Source organism: Mercenaria mercenaria, unplaced genomic scaffold (assembly GCF_021730395.1).
Source record: "Mercenaria mercenaria strain notata unplaced genomic scaffold, MADL_Memer_1 contig_514, whole genome shotgun sequence".
Lineage (NCBI taxonomy): Eukaryota > Metazoa > Mollusca > Bivalvia > Venerida > Veneridae > Mercenaria > Mercenaria mercenaria.
Genome location: NW_026463392.1, coordinates 1 through 20,739, shown reverse-complemented (window position 1 = coordinate 20,739; position 20,739 = coordinate 1). Strand labels below are relative to the sequence as shown.

Below are 20,739 nucleotides of genomic sequence, written 5' to 3'. Positions count from 1 at the left end.
TAGTCTTAAAGAGACAAAATAAAACGTAATAGAAAGAATAGCTTGAAGCATTGAAGATTTGATTGTAACTATATATACAATGTTAGCGAGTAAGATATGGAACAAAAATGGCAAAGATGTTCCCGTTTGTGAAGAAAGCACCAAATTTTGCATGAACGTACTTTAAGGTATCCCAAATCCTACAAGAGGAGGAGACACGCTATATCTGCCTAGGAACCTCCTTTTAAATCAGTTTAAAAAAGGGAGGTAAACATGTCTTGAAAAAAAAATTCCCTTTAAATTGAAATGTATCTATAAAGTAATGTTTCATATGATCTAAACATGGATAACATATCACTAGCATAGATAAACAACCATTTGGTATTGACAAATATACAACGTTTACTACGAAATACTCTTATTTTTCAAGATACATATTAAAAAGGGAGGTAATCAGATTTTACTGTATGTTTAATTTCAAACTGCGTGTGAAAGATGTTTCTGATGAAGAAAGCATAAAATTTGTATTTAAGTATTATAAAGTATACTGGATCAAAAATGGACTACATATACGATTTGTTGGCTTGAATAGACCAAAACATGAGGCCCCAAAGGGGAACTACCTTTTATTTATTTCAATTAAATATATATAGAACAATTTCAAAGATGTTAATTCATTATCTTAACCAATTATAACCATTGAAACAAAATTTATTCAATTACATTTTATACACATTCATATACATCAGGAAAAACAATATGAGGTCCTTTAAGGGAAAATTGTTAAAAATCACATTTTAAGGGCAAATTAATTTATTTCAATCGTTAAAATATCATATTACTGAACTTAACATAAGTAAAGAAACATAATTCATGGATCTTATATATAAAATATAAAAAAAGTAAAAATATTCATATGTTTAGGTCCATGAGGTAACCTATATCTGTATTTATTCGGACAACAGATTTATATAAAAAAAGAGAGGCCTTTCAATGGAACATTTGTGTATGTTACATAAAAGTGTATGACATAATCATGTTTTCAAATCAAATGACTCATCCAAAAACCCATAAAATAAAAAAGAAAGTTATATTTACACCCATTCAATAGATATCTAAGAATTGTAATAGGTTTTCCGGTATTTCTCTAATACATTTGTTTGACAAATTTATATTTACATGAGTGGGATATTGCACTGGCATTTGACTGGTTCTATGAAGTGTATATAGTAGGTATACAGACACTAAATAGAAAAACTGGCGCGGAAAAAACATCATGGTAGTCGCAAAATGGCACATTCAAAAAGTCCTCTTTCAATTTGCTCTGTACAGCTTTTTTCCTTCCTTTTTTACATTCTTTTTTGTTGAAAAAAAATCACATAATAGATCTATCCTTGACATACAGGAAGCATTTTGGCAATAATATGTTAGCATGACAGATTTATTATGGAAATGTAGATCATACAATTTGGGGTATCATTTTTAGTTAATATTGTAGTTGGTTTGTTTGACTGAAGTACAATGAGCCCCATTTTTCTTTTGATGGTTTTTGTTCAGCACTGACAATACTCTTAAAGAAAATGTAAGCTACAGACATTTAAAACGAGTCCTACTCTGTCCTATAGCCATTTGAAATTTGTCGATTTCATCTAGAATAAAGAAGGCCACCTATTTAGTATGTTCATACCTTAATGTCTCTCCCCAGTCATGGCTTCGTATATAATTTATTTATTTATTTTGTTGGGTTTAACGTCGCACCGACACAATTTTAGGTCATATGGCGACTTTCCAGCTTTAATGGTGGAGGAAGACCCCAGGTGCCCCTCCGTGCACTATGCCATCACGAGCGGGCACCTGGGTAGAACCACCGACCTTCCGTAAGCCAGCTGGATGGCTTCCTCACGTGAAGAATTCTACGCCCCAAATGAGGTTTCGAACCCACATCGATGAGGGGCAAATGGTTTGAAGTCAACGACTCTAACCACTCGGCCACGGAGGCCCCGGCTTCGTATATAAATATTAGAAATGTGAACATCAGGTAATTTAGATGTTTTCATGCTGTCTATTTCCTTTAGGAACTAGAATGGTATCTGACCCCCTTTACTGACTTACAGCTTGATACCTTTGTTTATAACATGACCACATATTCCAAAAGTTTAAAGTCAAAACATGTGGTGCACTAACTGGTATGCGTGTGACATGGTACACATTTGTTTGCCGCAGATGCATAAAAACAAAATCACAAGGGGATAATGTTACGAGCAATCAACACTGATACACACTGTTATTTTCTATAGTAAAACAGGTTGCCAGTTGTTAGCTGTAGCTTCATTTGGCTGTTCCAAACAGTTCAGGTATATGCTGACTAATTCCGTAGCAAACAAAAAAACAAAGACAAATATCAAACAGGGAATGCCACGTACCAAAACCGCAGCCTCCCCAAAACGAAACCCACAGCACGCAGATGTGCACACCAAAACACACAGACACACACATACACATACACGCGCAAACACACAAAGCCAACACATGAGGACAAAACGAACAAACAAAGGAACACAGTGGGGCACCGCCCTGGAACGGTCGGTGGCAAAAACACCACTGGGGAGCTTAAACCGGTTTATGGTGCGCACCCAACCCCACTATTACCCCCACCATGTTCCAAAGACACGGGACAGTGTAAATAAAAGTAATCCCCTCCAGGTGAATCTCTAACACACGTAATGGAAACAAAAAGGCATGGCATGTAAAACACAAAAATGCTCGTGTATGAATACATAAAAAGCAAACCTTTAGAACCAAAAACGTATGTACTCAATGCCTTTTCAGAAGACAGAGCAACAAGAGAAACACCCTTAAGGGCCCGACGAAACAGGCCAGAAAACAGATATCAAAACAGTTCAGTCCTGGTAGGATTTAAAAACTGCTTATCATAGAGTCCTCCCCCTCTTCCGCCAGACAAAATCAAAGAGGGAAGCGTAGTGTCCAACTGTAAACGGGTTGAACACTAAACACGCGGTATGTCTCAAAACAGTTGGGTCGTAACCTCTTTCATTAAAACACGGTTGTGATGTAATCCTTTGTTAGTTTTGTCCATTATATAGGTTATTGTACCGACACCGCTCTATACACACGATTATTTTACTATACCTGTCCATTATTAACCTGTAACTGTCCATTCTTAAAATAACGGATACTTTAAGAATGGACAGGTACAGGTTAATAATGGACAGGTATAGTAACAACCTTGTACGTTGAGAGGTGTGAATACATTAACCTAAGAAATTCGAAAGTTTCGAAAAATAAACTTTAACGTTTTACAGAACTTGTAACTGCAATAAAAAAAAAAACTTGAAGAGGAACGTATGACTTTAACCCAAATCACCCCACAAATTATCAGTCAAATGATTTTGTTGTTGTTTTGTTTTGGGTTTAACGCCATTTTCAACAGTATTTCAGTCATGTAACGGCGGGCAGTTAACCTAACCAGTGTTCCTGGATTCTGTACCAGTACAAACCTGTTCTCCGCAAGTAACTGCCAACTTCCCCACATGAATCAGAGGCGGGGGACTAATGATTTCAGACACAATGTCGTTTATCAAATAGTCACGGAGAACATACGCCCTGCCCGAGGATCGAACTCACGACCCCGCGATCCGTAGACCAACGCTCTACTATCAGTCAAATGAAAATCAAACAATATGCCAAAAGTAATTACAGAATGTTAGTTTAAATCTTCAACCGTTAAAAAGTAATAAAGTCCTCTTTGTGTACTCCTAAATCGCATTAGAAAAGTATCGCAGATATACACCTGGTATAGCATTTTCATTCAAAAATAGATGAAAATAGGCAACGTAATGTACAAACAAGAGCTGTCGGAGGACACCAACGCTCGACTATTCAACAGCCTTGTCAATTGAATGAATATTAAAGTCGAAAAGGGGGCATAATTTTGTAAAATTGCAAAAAGGGTTATTGAACCTGTACAGTGCATATCAGCGTATGACAATGGACAAATGTGCAAGTTTCAATCCATTTCCATTAGTTGGTATTAACCAACAACTGTATAGTCGAAAAAATGGCATACTTTTGTAAAAATGCAAAGTAGAGTTATGGAACATGAGCACTGCATGTCAGATCATCACAATGGACAAGTGTGTTACATTTCAATCCATTTCCATTAGTAGGTACTGAAATACTAGCTTACATATAAAACCTTAATAAAAAATTATACAAAATAGAGTTTAAGTCAATTTATCACAGTGAATAAGTGTGTGAAGTTTCTATCCATTCCCGCAAGTGGTTACTGAGATACCAGCTTACATACAAAAACTTAACCAAATCGGGACGCCGACGCGGACATCGACGCATGGGTGAAATAAACAAGAGTTGTCAGTTGACAGCGCGCTCGACTATTCTCAGTGCTTGATAGTATAATATAAGCTATGAGTAAAACTTTAACATTATAATAAGCATATTCTAAGTCGAAAAGGGGCCATAATTCAGTCAAAATGCTTGATAGAGTTGTCTGCTCCTGTTTACAGAATGGGGTCATGATGGTAAATAAGTATGTAAAATATGAAAGCAATATCTCAATGGACTTTGAAAATATTTGGGGTGGTGCGCAAACTTTAACATTACAATATGCATATTCTAAGTCGAAAATGGGCCATAATTCAGTCAAAATGCTTGATAGAGTTGTCTGCTCCTGTTACCGAATGGGGTCATGATGGTAAACAAGTATGAAAAATATGAAAGCAATATCTCAATGGACTTTGAAAATATTTGGGGTGGTACGCAAACTTTAACATTTGTGTGACGCTAACGCGGACGACGGGGCGAGTAGGATAACTCCCCTATTCTTCGAATAGTCGAGCTAAAAAGTGGAAAACCACAGGTCGCCTATCACGACATAAATGAAAATGTTGCAGGCTCGGTTTGATTGAGCCTGTTCATGGACGGTAGTGGAAGTGCAAGCTACCGTCCACGCCCTCTAGCCCCGGGTTGAGCAGAACTCAACATTTACACATGTTATAAGTACCAGAATGTAATTTAGAGACATCCACAGATGACTTTATACGACGGTGCACATGGAACCTTCAGTGATGCACAGAGTGCAAATCCATGAAAAGCGGCGTATAGTCCCCAGATAAAATAATGGCTGTGCCCTTAACGAGAAAACTGGGCAGAATTAAACAAACTGGGAGCCCAATATAGCTCCACCTATTCTTTGAATAGACGAGCTAAAACACATAATTTTCCTTTCTTTTTCAAATGCTGTAGACTTATCTTTCTCATGCAGTGTTCGTGTAAAAATGGATAAATTTGTGCCATAACTGACATTTGTTGCAGTCCTAACACGAAATGTGCAATTTCACCTTTCTACTACAAAGACAAAAAAAAAACAAAAAAAAAAACGTCAATTTCCCTAAAGTTTTACTGCACGTTTCGGTATAACCAGAAAATTTGGCCATAATGATCTTAATTGAACTGGAGTACAATTGTCTATTTATTGTAATAACGAAATATTTTCTGGTAAAAACGTGATATGAGTCATAACGAGTTAAAATCTCATGTGATACGGGTAATTTTCTTCTAATAAAATTGAAAGAATATCTCGTAATTACCAGATAAGAACGATTATTTTCTAGTAACGATATAAAATACATATACATACATTTTAGCATATCTTCACCTGGACCCGTCATTTATTAAATTACTTATATAAAACTGCAAACTCAGCACGAACAAAGCATGGACAACTATTAATACATACATCATAAGGCCTTGGAAGTTTAATTTTACTTTTTGTAAAGTACTTCAAATCATTCATAAATATGACAAAACGAGATATGTTCGAAACTTTCCTAAGAATCAGCACTGAATATCATTAGTGTTTAAAAAACTTTTAATTGCAATAAATATTTATATGCAATCTAATTTAAACTCCATTTGACTTGGTATTTTTATTTAGCACAGAGACACAAATCAATGAATTGCCTTTGCCTCAATGAGGACAATATTAGAGACATTATATAATATCACGACAATCTTGATTTTTTCGTGAGGACCGTGTTTTAAGTCAGAGAAAAGCCTCAAACTATCCATTATGTGAAAGAATGGACAATCTCGGCGCGTTGCGCCTCGATTTGTCCATTCTTTCACATAATGGACAGTTTTCGGCTTTTCTCCTTTACATAAAAGATCTAAATCGTACAAAATGAAGGAGAGATGTCCTTGTATATGAATACCAAATATCAGGGCATTATGGTAACTTTACTTTTCGACCATTATTACGTCGACCGACGTCAAAGAAGACTCGCAAGCCACCTTAATTCACTCTATTCTTCGAATTGCTGTGGCATAACAACGCATCTTAATCAAAGTACTGAGAGGACTGATGGGGGCAATGCTTTGCAGTTCCAAGACTTGATGTAACCCATTCATGTCAGGGAAGTACATGCAGGCATTATGTAATGCACTTGTGTGTGGCAAGAAATGGAGTGGTCACAACTTTAAGAGTGCACAACAATAAAATTTATTAACTTTGTGTTCAATACACTTCTATATTTTGTTCAAAAGGTAAAGATAAAAAATCTAGTCTTGTTCAATAGCAGCTGTTCATCGACAAACAAAAACCTTTCCTTGCCATGTTTGATAAAATGAAAAAGATAAAGCTACACAATGTATTTCAATTTCTTCAATACTTCTGTTTGCACTCTATGTCCTGACATGATGTATTCTTGACAGTCTAACAGAAACAGGCAAACTTTGTAACACTTTATGAAAGTTTGGAAAGAAAGTCAAAACATTCCGATATGCGAAAGTTTAAAGGAACAGGCTTTCCTTGAACTGACATTGAAAAAATCTAGGCTATGTTTTCTAATGTGTACAATACTTATCAATTAAAAAATTCAGGAATGTTTTTTTGTTACTAATAAGCATCATTTTAATAAGGAGTTGTCATTAGTTAACACACAAACACTTGTAAAAAATATTTTTATAGATCTACCTTTTTTTCCATTCCAACTTTTGCTAAAATTCAGTAACTGTTTTCTTAAAATCATACATGATATATGATGACATTATTATTCATATTGTTTGTTATGTTTGTTGATCAAAATAACATTTTCAATTTTAGGTTATTTAATGTACACCTGTATTTCAAACTATCAATATCATGATATAAAAAATACATTAAACACTATGAAAACCGTGATTCGTCATATCAATGAACCTACCGAACTGGCGTATACAGTTAGGTTCGAGTAAATTAGGATACGAAACGCCCGTGGAAAAAGAACAAGATTTCTGGTGGTTCTGCCTTCGAATATCACCATCAGAAACCATTTGCACCCTCAGATAGATGAAATACATTAAACTGGTGACATAAATGTATATCTGCAGGGATAATTACCAAGAAAATGAGGCCAAATATAACGAGCACCTGTGGCAAGTTTTCATCGCGGAGTGGTGGATTACCTCCCATAGCAAAAATTACTCGGTCTGAAAAATGATAAAATGCGTATATGTACACGAAATTATAACAGTATTTAGCGCACTTTTTACGTTAAACTATAATTTTCCTGCAGATAAATACCAGTTTGATCAGCGTATATGGCGTTTTTTTCTTTAAATAAAAATCTGGGAATAAATGTTTTCTTCGGACCTTTTTCAAGGATTTCCCGAACATTATAATTATGTTAAACATGTCAATTACATAATATTCTGATCTTTAGACTAAAGAATCGGGCACATGTTCAGTTTTGGAAATGCTGTACTTTTCCATAAGCGCGTTTCTATTGACCCTATTGTGAGGTCGGATTTCGGGAAAAAGTAAAAAAAAATATCTCTCCTGATTTGCGGTGGCGTGGTGGTTCCAATTGAAATTGATTCTGATGCCATAACTTTTGACAACATCTCCATGGATTCAAACCTTCCCTAGATGACATGTATATTCAGGATGCTCTCTCCAATTCACAGTACATATCCATATCCAAAATAAGTAGAACACGGAACATAAGATTGTCTTTTCTATATTTTATAGTGTTTACTTTTTAATTATCAGCGATTTTGCTCGCAACTCAGTGGAATTTGTTGATGGTGTATTGACATGAAAAACTAGCCCGACTTTTTCCACAGTCTTTAACCAGTTTTTGCTTTGATATCATACATATCAAGCGCACTATTTGTATTCATTTATCAATATTCTTCCAAATAATAAAGATAAATAGGCCGAAATGTAAATGGAATTTTTCAAAACCACCTACTTTCGGTTTTGTCGTGGCACCGGCGGTCTCTCTGCATACCAGTCTTTTTTTTCTTTTCTTTTTTGTTTTTTTATGCACAGGCAGGCTCTCTGCATTACGCACAGAAAGGCTGTAGGCTAATGACTATCTGAAACATTATACCTTAATTAATTTGGTGTGTTTATCTGACTTTTTATAACTGTCAACCTGTTTATAGCAAAGAATCGCCGGTGCCGACGCAAGAAACCGCCGATAAAGCATATTTCGCAGAGTCCGTCAATATGGATATGCACCGTGCGATTGGGTATTACATGCCATGAACATACTACCACTTTAGATTTCATACAGTTTGCCGGGTTTTAGTGATGAATATAGCCAGTCTATCCCTCTGATCCATGACATTCCGTGCAAAGCATGGTTGCAAATTCATTCCGTGCAAAGCATGGTTTATCTAAATACATGTACACTTCTGACTAGCGTACAAATTAAACCAACTATCAGTCAAATCGAGTCTGCAATATTTACTGTTTGTTTTGTCCTCGTTGCTTCTGAGGGATCTATTTTTCAGATTTTGTTAGGGCCTATTATGTTGTTATTAAGTGATTAAGTATATATGTATTTCAAGAATTTAAAAAAAACAATGATAATTTTAGGATTTTATTTAATGATAACATCCTTACATCCTTTAAAGATGTTTCAGCAAATAACTTTTTATTTACACTACAGTATGTTCTTTGATTTTAATGCCCCCGAAGGTGGCCATATTAAAATCGCGTTGTCCGTCCGTCCGACCGTAACTTTGTAAATTCTTGTCCGGGCTGTAATTCTGCCATCCATGAAGGAATTTTGAAATAGTTTGGCATAAATATATTAACCTTAATGAGACGACGTTTCATGTGTAACACTCAGACCCCTTTCTACAAGGTCAAGGTCACACTTAGAAGTCAAACAGTCTGTTTTGTGTCCGGATCGTAACTTTGCCCTCCATCAAGAGGTTTTAAAAGTACTTAGCATAAATGTTTATCAAAATGAGAACCCTAGCTCCAAGGTCACGGTCAGACTTCGTGTTCAATGTGTTAACAGGGTTATTTTTGTGTCCGATCCATATTTCTGCTATCCATGGAGGGATTTTGAAATATCTTGGCATAAATGGTAACTATAATCAGACAATGTGTCACGCGCAAGACCCACATCCCTTGCTCCAAGGTCAAAGTTATATTTAGAAGTCATATCATAATAGATCTTTACGTGTCCGATATATAACTCTGTTATCCATCAGGGGATTTTGAAACAACTTGGCATAAATGTTTAACATAAGGAGGCAATGTGTTATGCGCAAGACCCAGACCCCTAGCTCCAAGATCAAGTTTACACTTAGAAGTCAAGCGAAAGGTTAAAAGGGTCTGTTTCATATCCGGTTCGTAACTCTGTCATTAATCATGTTACAATCTAAATATTTCTAGATTTTGTACCAATTGCAAATTAGCTCAGTGGTAAAGCATACAGTCCATGTTCAACAGATCTTTTGCCGTGTGGGTTCGAAACTCAGCATCGACATTATTTTTTTTCTCGTAAACATTTAGATTCCTTCATGAACTATGTGACAACCCAACAGAGAAGTATCATAAGCCGATATGGCAGATCAGAAAAGTTTACCATTATATCAAAGATGATATTGACTAAATGCATGCATTTAAGCCATGCAAATAATAAACATACTGTTGTTTTATATAAAGGCATACTTACAAATACAAACCATCAAAGAAAGAAACAAAAATACGGGAATAATAATGAAAACGAAAAGAAAAAAAAGAAAAAACACACACACACAAAAAGACAAAACATGAAAAAAAAACCTCACGTAGATTCGACCCCACAAAATGATTACGTGCAAGACCCAGACCCCTAGCTCCAAGATCAAGTTTACACTTAGAAGTCAAGTGAAAGGTTAAAAGGGTCTGTTTCATATCCGGTTCGTAACTCTGTCATTAATCAAGAAATTTCGAAATCAATTAGCAGAAATATTCCCCGATAACGAGAAAACGTGTCGTGCGTAACAACCAGACAACTAGCTCCACGGTCGATGTCACATTTAGAGGTTAACGGTTTACATGGTGTGTTTCTTGTCAGTTCCATATCTATTCCGTCGATGAAGACATTTTAAAATTACTTGGCATAAACGTCTATATTGAAATGACGTGTCAGACGCAAGTCCAAAATCTCTAGTTTCAAAGTCGAAGTCAAACTTAAATTAAAAAGTTAACATTTATGTTTCTTGTCCAGTCAATAACTCTGCCATCATCAAACATTACTTGTCACAATTTTTCCCTATGATGAGTTAGTGTGTCATACTCAAGACCCAGACCCTAGCTCTAAGGTCAAGGTTACCTTCGGAGAAATTTTTTCTCTTGTCGAAACATTAGTCGTATACCTTAACTATTCTGGCATATTTTGCGCATCGAACTGTAGCATTCTTGGACAAACCTCGGGGGCATTTGTCACTAATAGTGCCATCTCTTGTTTGAGCTTCAATTCTAACTTTGAGAGTTATATATATTTGTACTTATCCCTTTAAAAAGGTCAGCAGTGGCTATTGTCAAGTTACCTTAAAGACACACCACTAACTAACTGTAACCTTTTGTATTTCCATAATGCTGTCTGACTAAAGTACATCTCCTATTACGCTATACTTAGGATCTGAAGACGTGCTATTGATAGCCTCGTTCTGACGACCATTCCGATAGCCAGGCAGAAGGCTTACTTACAACATTTTGTAAGAATAAAAAAAATCTATATTTAGACTGGGTTTTTGATAGTTACATTTTTTATGACGTAAAGTGTCAGATAGCCGGTTAGCTCTGTCGGTAAAGCGTTAGCTCTGTCGGTAGAGCACTTGCTCTGTAAGGGACTGGTCCCGGATTCGAGTCCCTGACAGCCTACACATTTTTCTTAATCTTTGACATTCGAACAAGTCGTCTGATTGGTTAAAATAAAAAAAAATAGATTTGCAAAATAAAAATAGCAAGTCTGGAAATCAAAAATATACAGAAGACGATTGAGAATGGGTCATTCTCGGATCTTCGTTTAGAAGATCCAATACTTCAGTCAGATTGTTCCATAATTGTAATTATACATGTTTGTATGGAGAAATGAGAAATAACAAGTGTTTAATTACAGTTTGACAGTAACAGATATAACGCTAAGACAATGTATTACTAAATATATTATTCAATTAATGTAGTATAGTATGCACGGTACTTCATGTATTAAGGTGAGTTTAGATCACACTTTGTTTCTATATACAGTGTAAGATAGTTATTATTCTATTTTTTTTATAAAACTATACTGTACTGAGAAGAGAATGACTGAGTAAGTTTGCAGATTAAGTTATGAAAACCGGACTGAGCTTGTCCACCTGTCATCTTGTAGAATAGTTGTATGATACCAGTATTACCAGAATTATTTGCACAGAGTTCATGTGGGAGGAAAAAGTAGACCACTGGTGGGTCTTTAACTCTTCTAATTTGTTAAATACCGATGGATAAAAATAAATGCTATAGCCTATAATTAACGGTCAATGCAAATACGTTAATGTTACACACCGATAGCCACACGAAAACTGCATGCAAATATAGACTTGCCACAGTTCTCTACTGCGAAAATCTAAAGCGGTAATTTTGACTGGGAATTCACGGCATGAAATTTTAGTAACTATTTGAAATTCAATTCATTTTTATGCAACTTATGTGGACAAGACATTTTGATTAACGATTTACAGCTGATTTCGAGATCAAAATAATTATATAATTATACATAATAAACAATCACGAATAAGGACGGTCCGACCAAGTACATAAATATGCCTTTAAGCTTTAAAATGTTCTTAATAGTTGGTGTAAAACAGAAGTAATCTGTTCATAGTTGATTTTACGAATTCGAACAATGAGAGAAAAAATCTACTGACGATTATTAGATTAGATAATAATTACAAAAAACAAACTGTCAAATTAATCCCCCACCCCACGAACCAAATAAGTCATAAATTCAAACTGACGAATAAGTAATGAATTTTTTCTACCTATTCTATTTCAAGTAAACCACTGTTTTTTATTTTATTTTTATTTTTAATATCTTTTATATAGTACTAATTTTTATAAATAACATATCTCTTGAAAATATTTTCTTAGGCATGCGAAAAGTATTTCATTTCAGCACTCTATTTTCTGAAATAATATTTTAGAACTAACACCTGCACAGAAAAGATATTTTAACAGATTGCGAATCGGGATCTATAGGATGTTGCGGCATATTTATAGATTCGCCTACTGATAAACGGTACTGATCGCCGCAAACTGATAAAGTTTCTCCATAATACACATCCACAACAGTGTCGAGGCACGGTGATGAAAAATCAATAATCTATCGGCTTATCAGTGGCGTTGCAATTCGTTAGTAGTTGCTATTTTCACGCAGAATCATGAACACATTTTTTAGCGTATTGAAACTGGTTATTGGATTTCAGAATAGGTCACATAATCAAAACAAATGTCGGTTTCAGAATCGATCACGTGATCAAATCAAGCGTCTTTATTATTCTTACGCTTAAGAATATCTATTATCATTTATATTTATAATGCAGTTTAGTTTTCTTCACATACTGTTTTGATATAAAATGTGTAGATCTATTTAATCATATTTGGATCGAAAATATAATTGCAAAATGCAATATGAAAGTTATATTTGGTAAATACTTTGGAACTTGTTTTCTTTGTGTTGTCAGTTCGGTCATAAGCTCGACAAGAAAATTGAAAGACGGTTTGTTAAATCTGGGGGCATTGCCCCCAAAAACCAGCTATCCCGGTTGAGGCCGAATTATGCATCCTCTTTTAAATATACTTACGACTTTTCTTAGCCTCGGTGGCGCAATGGTAGACGCTTGCTTATTAAAGCGGATAGGTCTCTCCAAAGGGATAATTTTTCGCCGTAATAGAAACAGGTGACCTTATGAAAGGGGGGTACATGAAGGAATCCTTTTGCAACTTGGAACCCCTGCAACTTTCAAAGTACATGGTAGAACATACTTAGAACATACATTTTTTGTTACCTATAAAAGTTTCATGCTTCAAGTATTTCAATAGGCTTAAGTTTTATTTTTCCAAGTTTTTTCCAAGATTCTTTAACAGTACCTTTAATTTAGTACCTTTTACAGCCTCATAACTTTGTGACATCGCATTATATGCAAGGTATAACGTATATTTATGTTACGCATACAGGTAAATAATTATTAATATACCTTCTGTACAATGTAGTGTAAGCATTCTGGAACTTATAATAATGATGATTTTGTTCGAAATTTTAGAGGAAACATCATTTTGTTATTGCATCCTACATGTTGCACTTATTTCGTAATAGCATGGGCTCGCGGGCTCATTACGAAAAAATGCTGTTGACGGTAACATAGTTCATTTTCTGGAGTGCAAGATTGTTAAAAGGCAATTTATACGTGGAAAAGCACAATGTTTTATGCTACCCCTGAAAGTGATGTCAAATACCCTAACCTTCATTATGTCACCTATATATCACTCATATATACCTCCAAAAACAGGCGAAACTGGTATGAGATAGCCCAGTGGTTTTGTTACCTATGACGTTCCTCGTCGTTATAAATTATTCAAATTTCAGTATATTGTTGAAGAGACATCCTTATTTGGATTTTCGGTAATTTTGTTATTTTTAAGGCGTTATTAAGTAGAAAAAGTCAACAATTATATCAATATTTATAAGGCATAAAATATGCAAATCGGTTCAGTATAATTTTGAAATATAGTCATTCCCCTGGAGGTTTGGGTGATTTTTGTCACTTTTCAAGAGCTTCTAAGTAACACGTATTGAGCAATTATTATACCCCTTTATAACAGTAAAAGCCATTGCACAATATGTTAACTCAGTTTCTGTTACGATACCCGTCACGATTTATATATAAAGTTGTAATGTGTTTTTAAAAAAAAACAGGGAAGCCAGGACCACTTCTTAGAAAAAAAAAACAAGGGCTGCAGTCGAATGACGACCATATCTCCTGCCGATGCCATTTGAAAAAAGGGCCATAACTCCGGAACGGGTTGAGCAAATCCAAGATATGTTTCTTCCTCCACAACGAAGCATTAATAGTAGTAATTCCTGAAAGTTTGAATCGATTCAATCCTAAAATAAATGGATAATGAATGAGGAGTTGCGGTCACAAAAATTTGCAATATATATATAGAAAAAAGTAACAAAGGGCCATAACTCCCAAACAGGTGGAGCAAATCCAATTTGTTTCTTCCTGCACAACTAAGCATCAGTAGTAGTAATCCCTGAAAGTTTGAATCAATTCCGTCCAATAATGAATGAGGAGCTGCGGTCACAAAAATGTTGCACGGACGCATGCACGGACGCACGCACGGACGGGTGCCATTACCATATTCTCCTCCGATGCCTATCGGTGGGGGATAATTATGTTGTAAGTGTACCTTAGACGGGTTAGGGTTTAGGGTTTGGGTTAGGGGGTCGTTATTCTATAGGGGTCACAATTCTACGTGTGGGGGAGTCATAATATTATGACCCCACGGTCATAATATTATGACCGGGGAGTCACTATTCTGTATAAAATAATGACCGGGGAGTCATTATACTATGGGGGTCAGTTTACAACGTTACACCGGCTCTTTTTCCAGTATAGTTATAGATTAAAATACTTACTGTATGCTCATATCGGTAAATATCCAAGTCTATCGGCCTCATTGAATATCACCTTGGTCAGGTTCATAAACTTGGATATTCAACTTTTAGTCAAACAATAACATTTTAGTAGTTCATACAACGTGGCATTTAGATCATTCCACTTTTTTTGAAATGTTGGTATAGATATACGCAACACTTTTCTAACTCCACCCTGTTTTTTTTTGTGTTAACTATGTAAAATATTGGAATATTTCAAGGAAAATTGGACGCACTTTTTAATGACTAGTAAACTTAAACAAAATAACAATAACAAGTGAGTGTAAATTTATTGAACGTGACAGTTGCGGTCGGGTAAGCCAAAAATAAAAAGTCATGAAATGATTGAAACTGTGTGCTGATCGTTTTAGGCAAGTAATGCAATCTGTGGAATTGAACAATTCCAACCGTACACTCCTCAATCCTGACATCGGATACTAGTTACAATATTGACGGATATTCCATTTCAGCTACACGGAATTGAAAAATCAACTGATAATAATTTGAATTTGATCAGGTCGATACGTTCCAAATGTGCTACTGTCATTTGGGGAATACTTATATGCGACATTTGATTTAATAGACTAATTTCCCAGTAAGCGAATTCATAGCAGTCTCGCCAAATCCCGAATTTTCAAAAAGAGGCGTAGACTGGATTAGAACCACGTGATAATGATAATGAAGCGAAAGGATATTGTTTGGCAAATACTTTACGCTACTACAGAAAAAACATTGTTACGCCATTTAGAAAGAAATATTTAATGTCAATTTTAACTGGGTTACGAATATAAGATAAAAGTTGATATATCCAAATTACAAACAAATAATTAGAATATTCGTGATGTTTGTCCAACTTTTCAAATATATAGGACTCTATTTACAACAATAACAACACATTTGAGAGTATTTATTTTAATGTATAATGTATACGACCAGTTAGTGAATATAGCAAAAATAAATCTCATTCGAAAATTTCTTATTGTAACAGAATGGGAAAAATATATAAACAGCAGAAAGATGTGAATTTTAGTGACCTTAAAGTGGGTTGCCAATTAAGGTGACCTTAAAATGGCTTGCATGCGGAAAGATGCCAACCATAATGACATTAAAATGCTTTACATGTAGAGATATCTACCTCCAATATTAGTAAGTTTAGATGCGGGGAGATGCCGACTTTATAGTGAGGTTTAAATGGTGTACATGCATCTTGACTATGTCATTTCTGTGGTACTAGATATAAAATTCTGGGAGTATGTTTAAGGTATTAAATCATTGCGTGGTGGTCACGTGTTGTGACCTCTATAATATTGTATAGTTTTCTACATTAGAACAGGTTTATTATATTTAACAGTATACATACCTTCAAAAGTAAATAAATGCTTACTTGAATACTTATTGAATCGCTTTGTCTTTTCTAGTTACAATTAATAAGTAGAAATACTTTAAAATTTAGATTTTCGAAATTTCTTACGTAAATTTGCTGGTTAATTCCCTTATAAACAGAAGACAACTGGTATTGCATAAAATAATGAGACAAATCGTCAATGTTGAATTACGTTTCGAGTTCAGTGTTATTGTCCCTTGGCTACAACAAAAGTTCAATTTAACTGGAACATGGTATAAATAGACCTTTTTCTAAGAAAGGAAGTAAAAATCGGTCATAAAATATTTACACTTAAAATCAACTTGATAAATTTTCTATTATTTATAAAAGATTAAATTTAACTTCAATAGGATATTTGAAATATTGTGGAAAAGTAAGGAACAAATTATATCAGTTACATAAACAAAGATTTCTAAACTCTTACAATGGCAGTTTCGGGTCGAAAGATTTCTGATTTTCAAGGTTCCATATCCAAAACCTCAGCAGAGGATTTTGACCATAGATGTGAACCATGTTTGGCGATTGGTCAGCAAATAGAAGCTCATGGATTTTGTATGGACTGTCAAGAATACCTGTGTAAGAACTGCTTTGCTTATCATCAAAGAACGAAGGCATCAAAACATCATCAGCTGATAAACAAAGATAATATGGCTAAACATGCTATTATTAAGCAGTCAGAAGAATACAATGAGAAGTGTCAAGTGCACAAAAAGGAAGTGATTAAATTTTTCTGTCCAAAACATGAAGCTCTCGGCTGCAACGATTGTATCGTCCTGCATCACAGAGCATGCGACATTGACTATATACCTAAGAAATGTGCTGGTATTGGGGACAGTGCAGAGTTCAGAGAGGTACTGAGGGAGCTGGACAAAAAAGTGAATGAGGTTGAGGATGTTATAAAGCTGGCATCATGTAGAGAAAAAGAATTGGATTCCTGTCATGACGAACTACTCAAAGAAATTACAACGTTTCGCAAAGAGATAAATGATCGCTTAGACCAACTACAACAGCAAATCCAGACAAACGCTGAGAGAAAGAAGTTCACAGATAAGCAAACGGTAAAGAAAGTGCTTGAAACATGTACAAACATTTCTTCAGATATCAAACTGCTCCAGTCTAGACTACAAGATTACAAAGACTCACAGCAGAATGGACAACTTTACATTACAATAAAACAAGCAAAATCCAAACTAAAGTCAGACGAAATAAAGGAGGCAGACAGAAGTTTAAAAATGACAAAAATGCAATACACATTTGATCAAAACCAAGACCTGGAAAACATGCTTTCAAGACAAAATGCACTTGGAACGCTCACCCTCACTTCTTCTCCTGTAGCGTCAAAGGGGAGGAAACGAGTCGACAAATTAACCCGCAAAGAAAACATAAATATAAAGACGAATTCAGATCAGGATGTATGCTATATTACAGGATGTGTTTTGCTGTCCTCTAAAAACATTGTAGCGGCTGACTTTTCCAACGAGAAACTGAAAGTTTTTGACATAGAAAGAAATGATTTGATATATGAGAAACAACTTTCTTCAAAACCATGGGACATTGCAGTAATGCCTCTGGACGATATTGCTGTGACAATGCCATATAAGGACCAGATCGTCATAATGACATCTAGTGTGTTAACTGTTCGCAAAATTCCAGTTAATGGAAATTGTTATGGTATAGCGTATCATCAAGGACACCTCTATATACTTCTCCAAGAAGACTCTAAGTGTGTATTGATCACAGATACATACGGTAGTGTCCAGAACACAATTTTATTGGATGATGAAAGATTTGACAAACCACTCTACTTACTGCTAAGTGAGAATCTAAAACATATCTTTATCAGTAACTGGGGTAGCAACAGTGTCGTCAGTATAACATTACAAGGTGATATTTCTGGTGAATACAAAATCAAAGACTTTAACTCACCAACGGGAATGATGATGCTAGACGATGGATCTTTGCTGATGTGCGGCGGTTGGGAAAATGGCAGAATATATCGTATCTCGAGTGATTTGAAGCAAAGTCAGAAAATGATAGATGATCTGTCGTTCCCACAATCTATATGCTACAATCGTGATCAACAGGAGGTCTATCTTGGAAGTATTTCTGATCAGATGATTGTGTTGAGTGCAAAATAATGTATTTCATGACACAGCCAACGTCTTGGATCATGCAAAAGTACAAGTTTGTTATATGGCATTAAATTATGTAGATAAAAATATGTATGTAACTTATGTCATAGAATTTTAACTTTTAACCCCTATCATTCAACGTAAAGAGAACACTAAATCTAATTTAGTTTAATTTCAGTTTTTTTTCGACTCAGATTCAACATGTTTTATTACAACTCAAATTAATGCTTTGTTAACTAATATTTTAATAATCCTTCTGAAACTCATTAAAATCTATTTACATGTATGTAGCTCGTTACTGCGGATATATTTCCAAAATTTTGCTTTTATCTCACAACGTATATGAAACTTTTACAAAGTCCTATCTCTGTAAACTTCAGTTCAGTGGATTTCGGTTCCAGTAATAGCTTGGACTACAAAAACTTATCTGTGAACATCTATTCGACGGAAAATATAAACAAAAATAAAGCCTCCTGTTTATGAATTACGGAACCACTGACAACACGGAAGGAAAATAAAGTCATGCCAGTGAACATCTTCGATTTCACGAACAACAAGTAGGGACCATACTGCCCTGTGTGTCTGCAAACTCGCGTACACGGACAACGTGGAGGGAAAATTAATTCCTGTCTGTGAACATCGGTTCCAGGTATAACATTGAGGGACAATAAGTTGCTGATACATTATCATAATACGTCAGTTTTAAAAAGTATTGACTAAGTTGTATAATAGTACAGTTTTTCTTTTCATTTTATGTGTATTTGTTCATATCGTGTTTAAGATTTTACCGCTGCGGATGTCTCTAACTTGTTTATGGTACTTGTAACACGTGCACATGTTTTGTTCTGCTCAACCTGGTGCTAGAGGGCGTGAACGGCAGCATGAACAGGCTAAATCAAACCGAGCCTGCAACAGTTTCATTTTTGTCGTGTTGAGCGATCTGAGGAGTATCCACTTTTTATGCCCCCTCCGAAGAAGGAGGGGTATATTATTTTGCAGATGTCGGTCGGTTTTTCGGCCGGTCGATCTGCCGGTCGGTCGGTATGTAGACCAATCGGTTTCCGGATGATAACTCAAGAACGCTTGAGCCTGTGATAATGAAAATTGCTAGGAAGGTTAGTCACGACCAGCACATGAGCCCTATTGATTTTGAGTTTAGTATGTTAAAGGTCCATGTCACAGTGACCCGGAACATTTAACGGTTTCCGAGTGATAACTCAACAACTCTTGGGCCTAGAATCATGAAAGTTGATAGGGAGGTTGGTCAGGACCAGCAGATGACCCCTATTGATTTTGAGGTCAAGGTCACAGTGACCCGGAACAGTTAAACGGTTTCTGGATGATAACGCAAGCTTGGGCCTAGGGTCATGAAAGTTGATAGGGAGGTTGGTCCTGACCAGCAGATGACCCTATTGATTTTGATGTCAAAGGTCAAAGTCACAATGACCCGGAACAGTTAAACGGTATCTGGACGATTACTTGAGAACGCTTGAGTCTATGATCATGAAACTTTATAAAGGGGTTGATCATGACCAGCAAATGACCCCTTTTGATTTTATGTTAGTAGGTCAAAGATCAAGGTCACAATGACCCAGAACAGTTAACCGTTTCCGGACAATAATTTGAGAATGCTTGGGCCTAGGATCACGAAACTTAATGTGGAGGTTGGTCATGACCAGCAGATGACCTCTATTGATTTGAGGTCAGTAGGTCAAAGGTCAAGATCACAGTTGCCCGGAACAGTTATACCGTTTTCGCATTATAACATGAGAACGCTTGGATCTAGGATCAAGAAACTTAATAAGGAGGTTGATCATGACTAGCAAATGACCCGTTTTTATTTTGAGGTCAGTAGGTCAAAGGTCAAGGTAACAATGACCTGAAATTGTCTGTTCCTTGTGCAATTACTGAATGCATCATTGGGAGACATTTCGTGTTCTACGAGCCCTTGTTCTATTTTTATCAGTGTTTGAAAATGATAGTGCTTTTGCAATAATTCGTCGTCTTCGTCTTTCTAACATGCATAAATGCAAGAAATGAATGAAGGTTGGAAATAATCTCATAATAAAATACATATGTTATAATCATCTTGTGATATATTTTTGATACTTCTGTGATTATTTGAAGTTACATCATAGTACTAACAAATGAAGAAAGGATATTTGGAGATCTATGTACATGATGTCATTTATTTCATGTTTTTCAAGTGGTTTACTGAAATAAAACTTATATTAGGATC

At 35.5% G+C, this 20,739-nt stretch overlaps 1 protein-coding gene across 1 annotated transcript; it reads left to right on the top strand.

The window, feature by feature from the left end:
• Positions 1–16,638: 16,638 nt before the first annotated feature.
• Positions 16,639–20,737, top strand: LOC128554542 (uncharacterized). Its single transcript, XM_053535812.1, has 2 exons — positions 16,639–18,546; positions 18,881–20,737. Exon 1 carries the CDS (start codon positions 16,794–16,796, stop codon positions 18,504–18,506), a length of 1,713 nt encoding a protein of 570 aa, XP_053391787.1. The 5' UTR covers positions 16,639–16,793; the 3' UTR covers positions 18,507–18,546; positions 18,881–20,737.
• Positions 20,738–20,739: the final 2 nt, after the last annotated feature.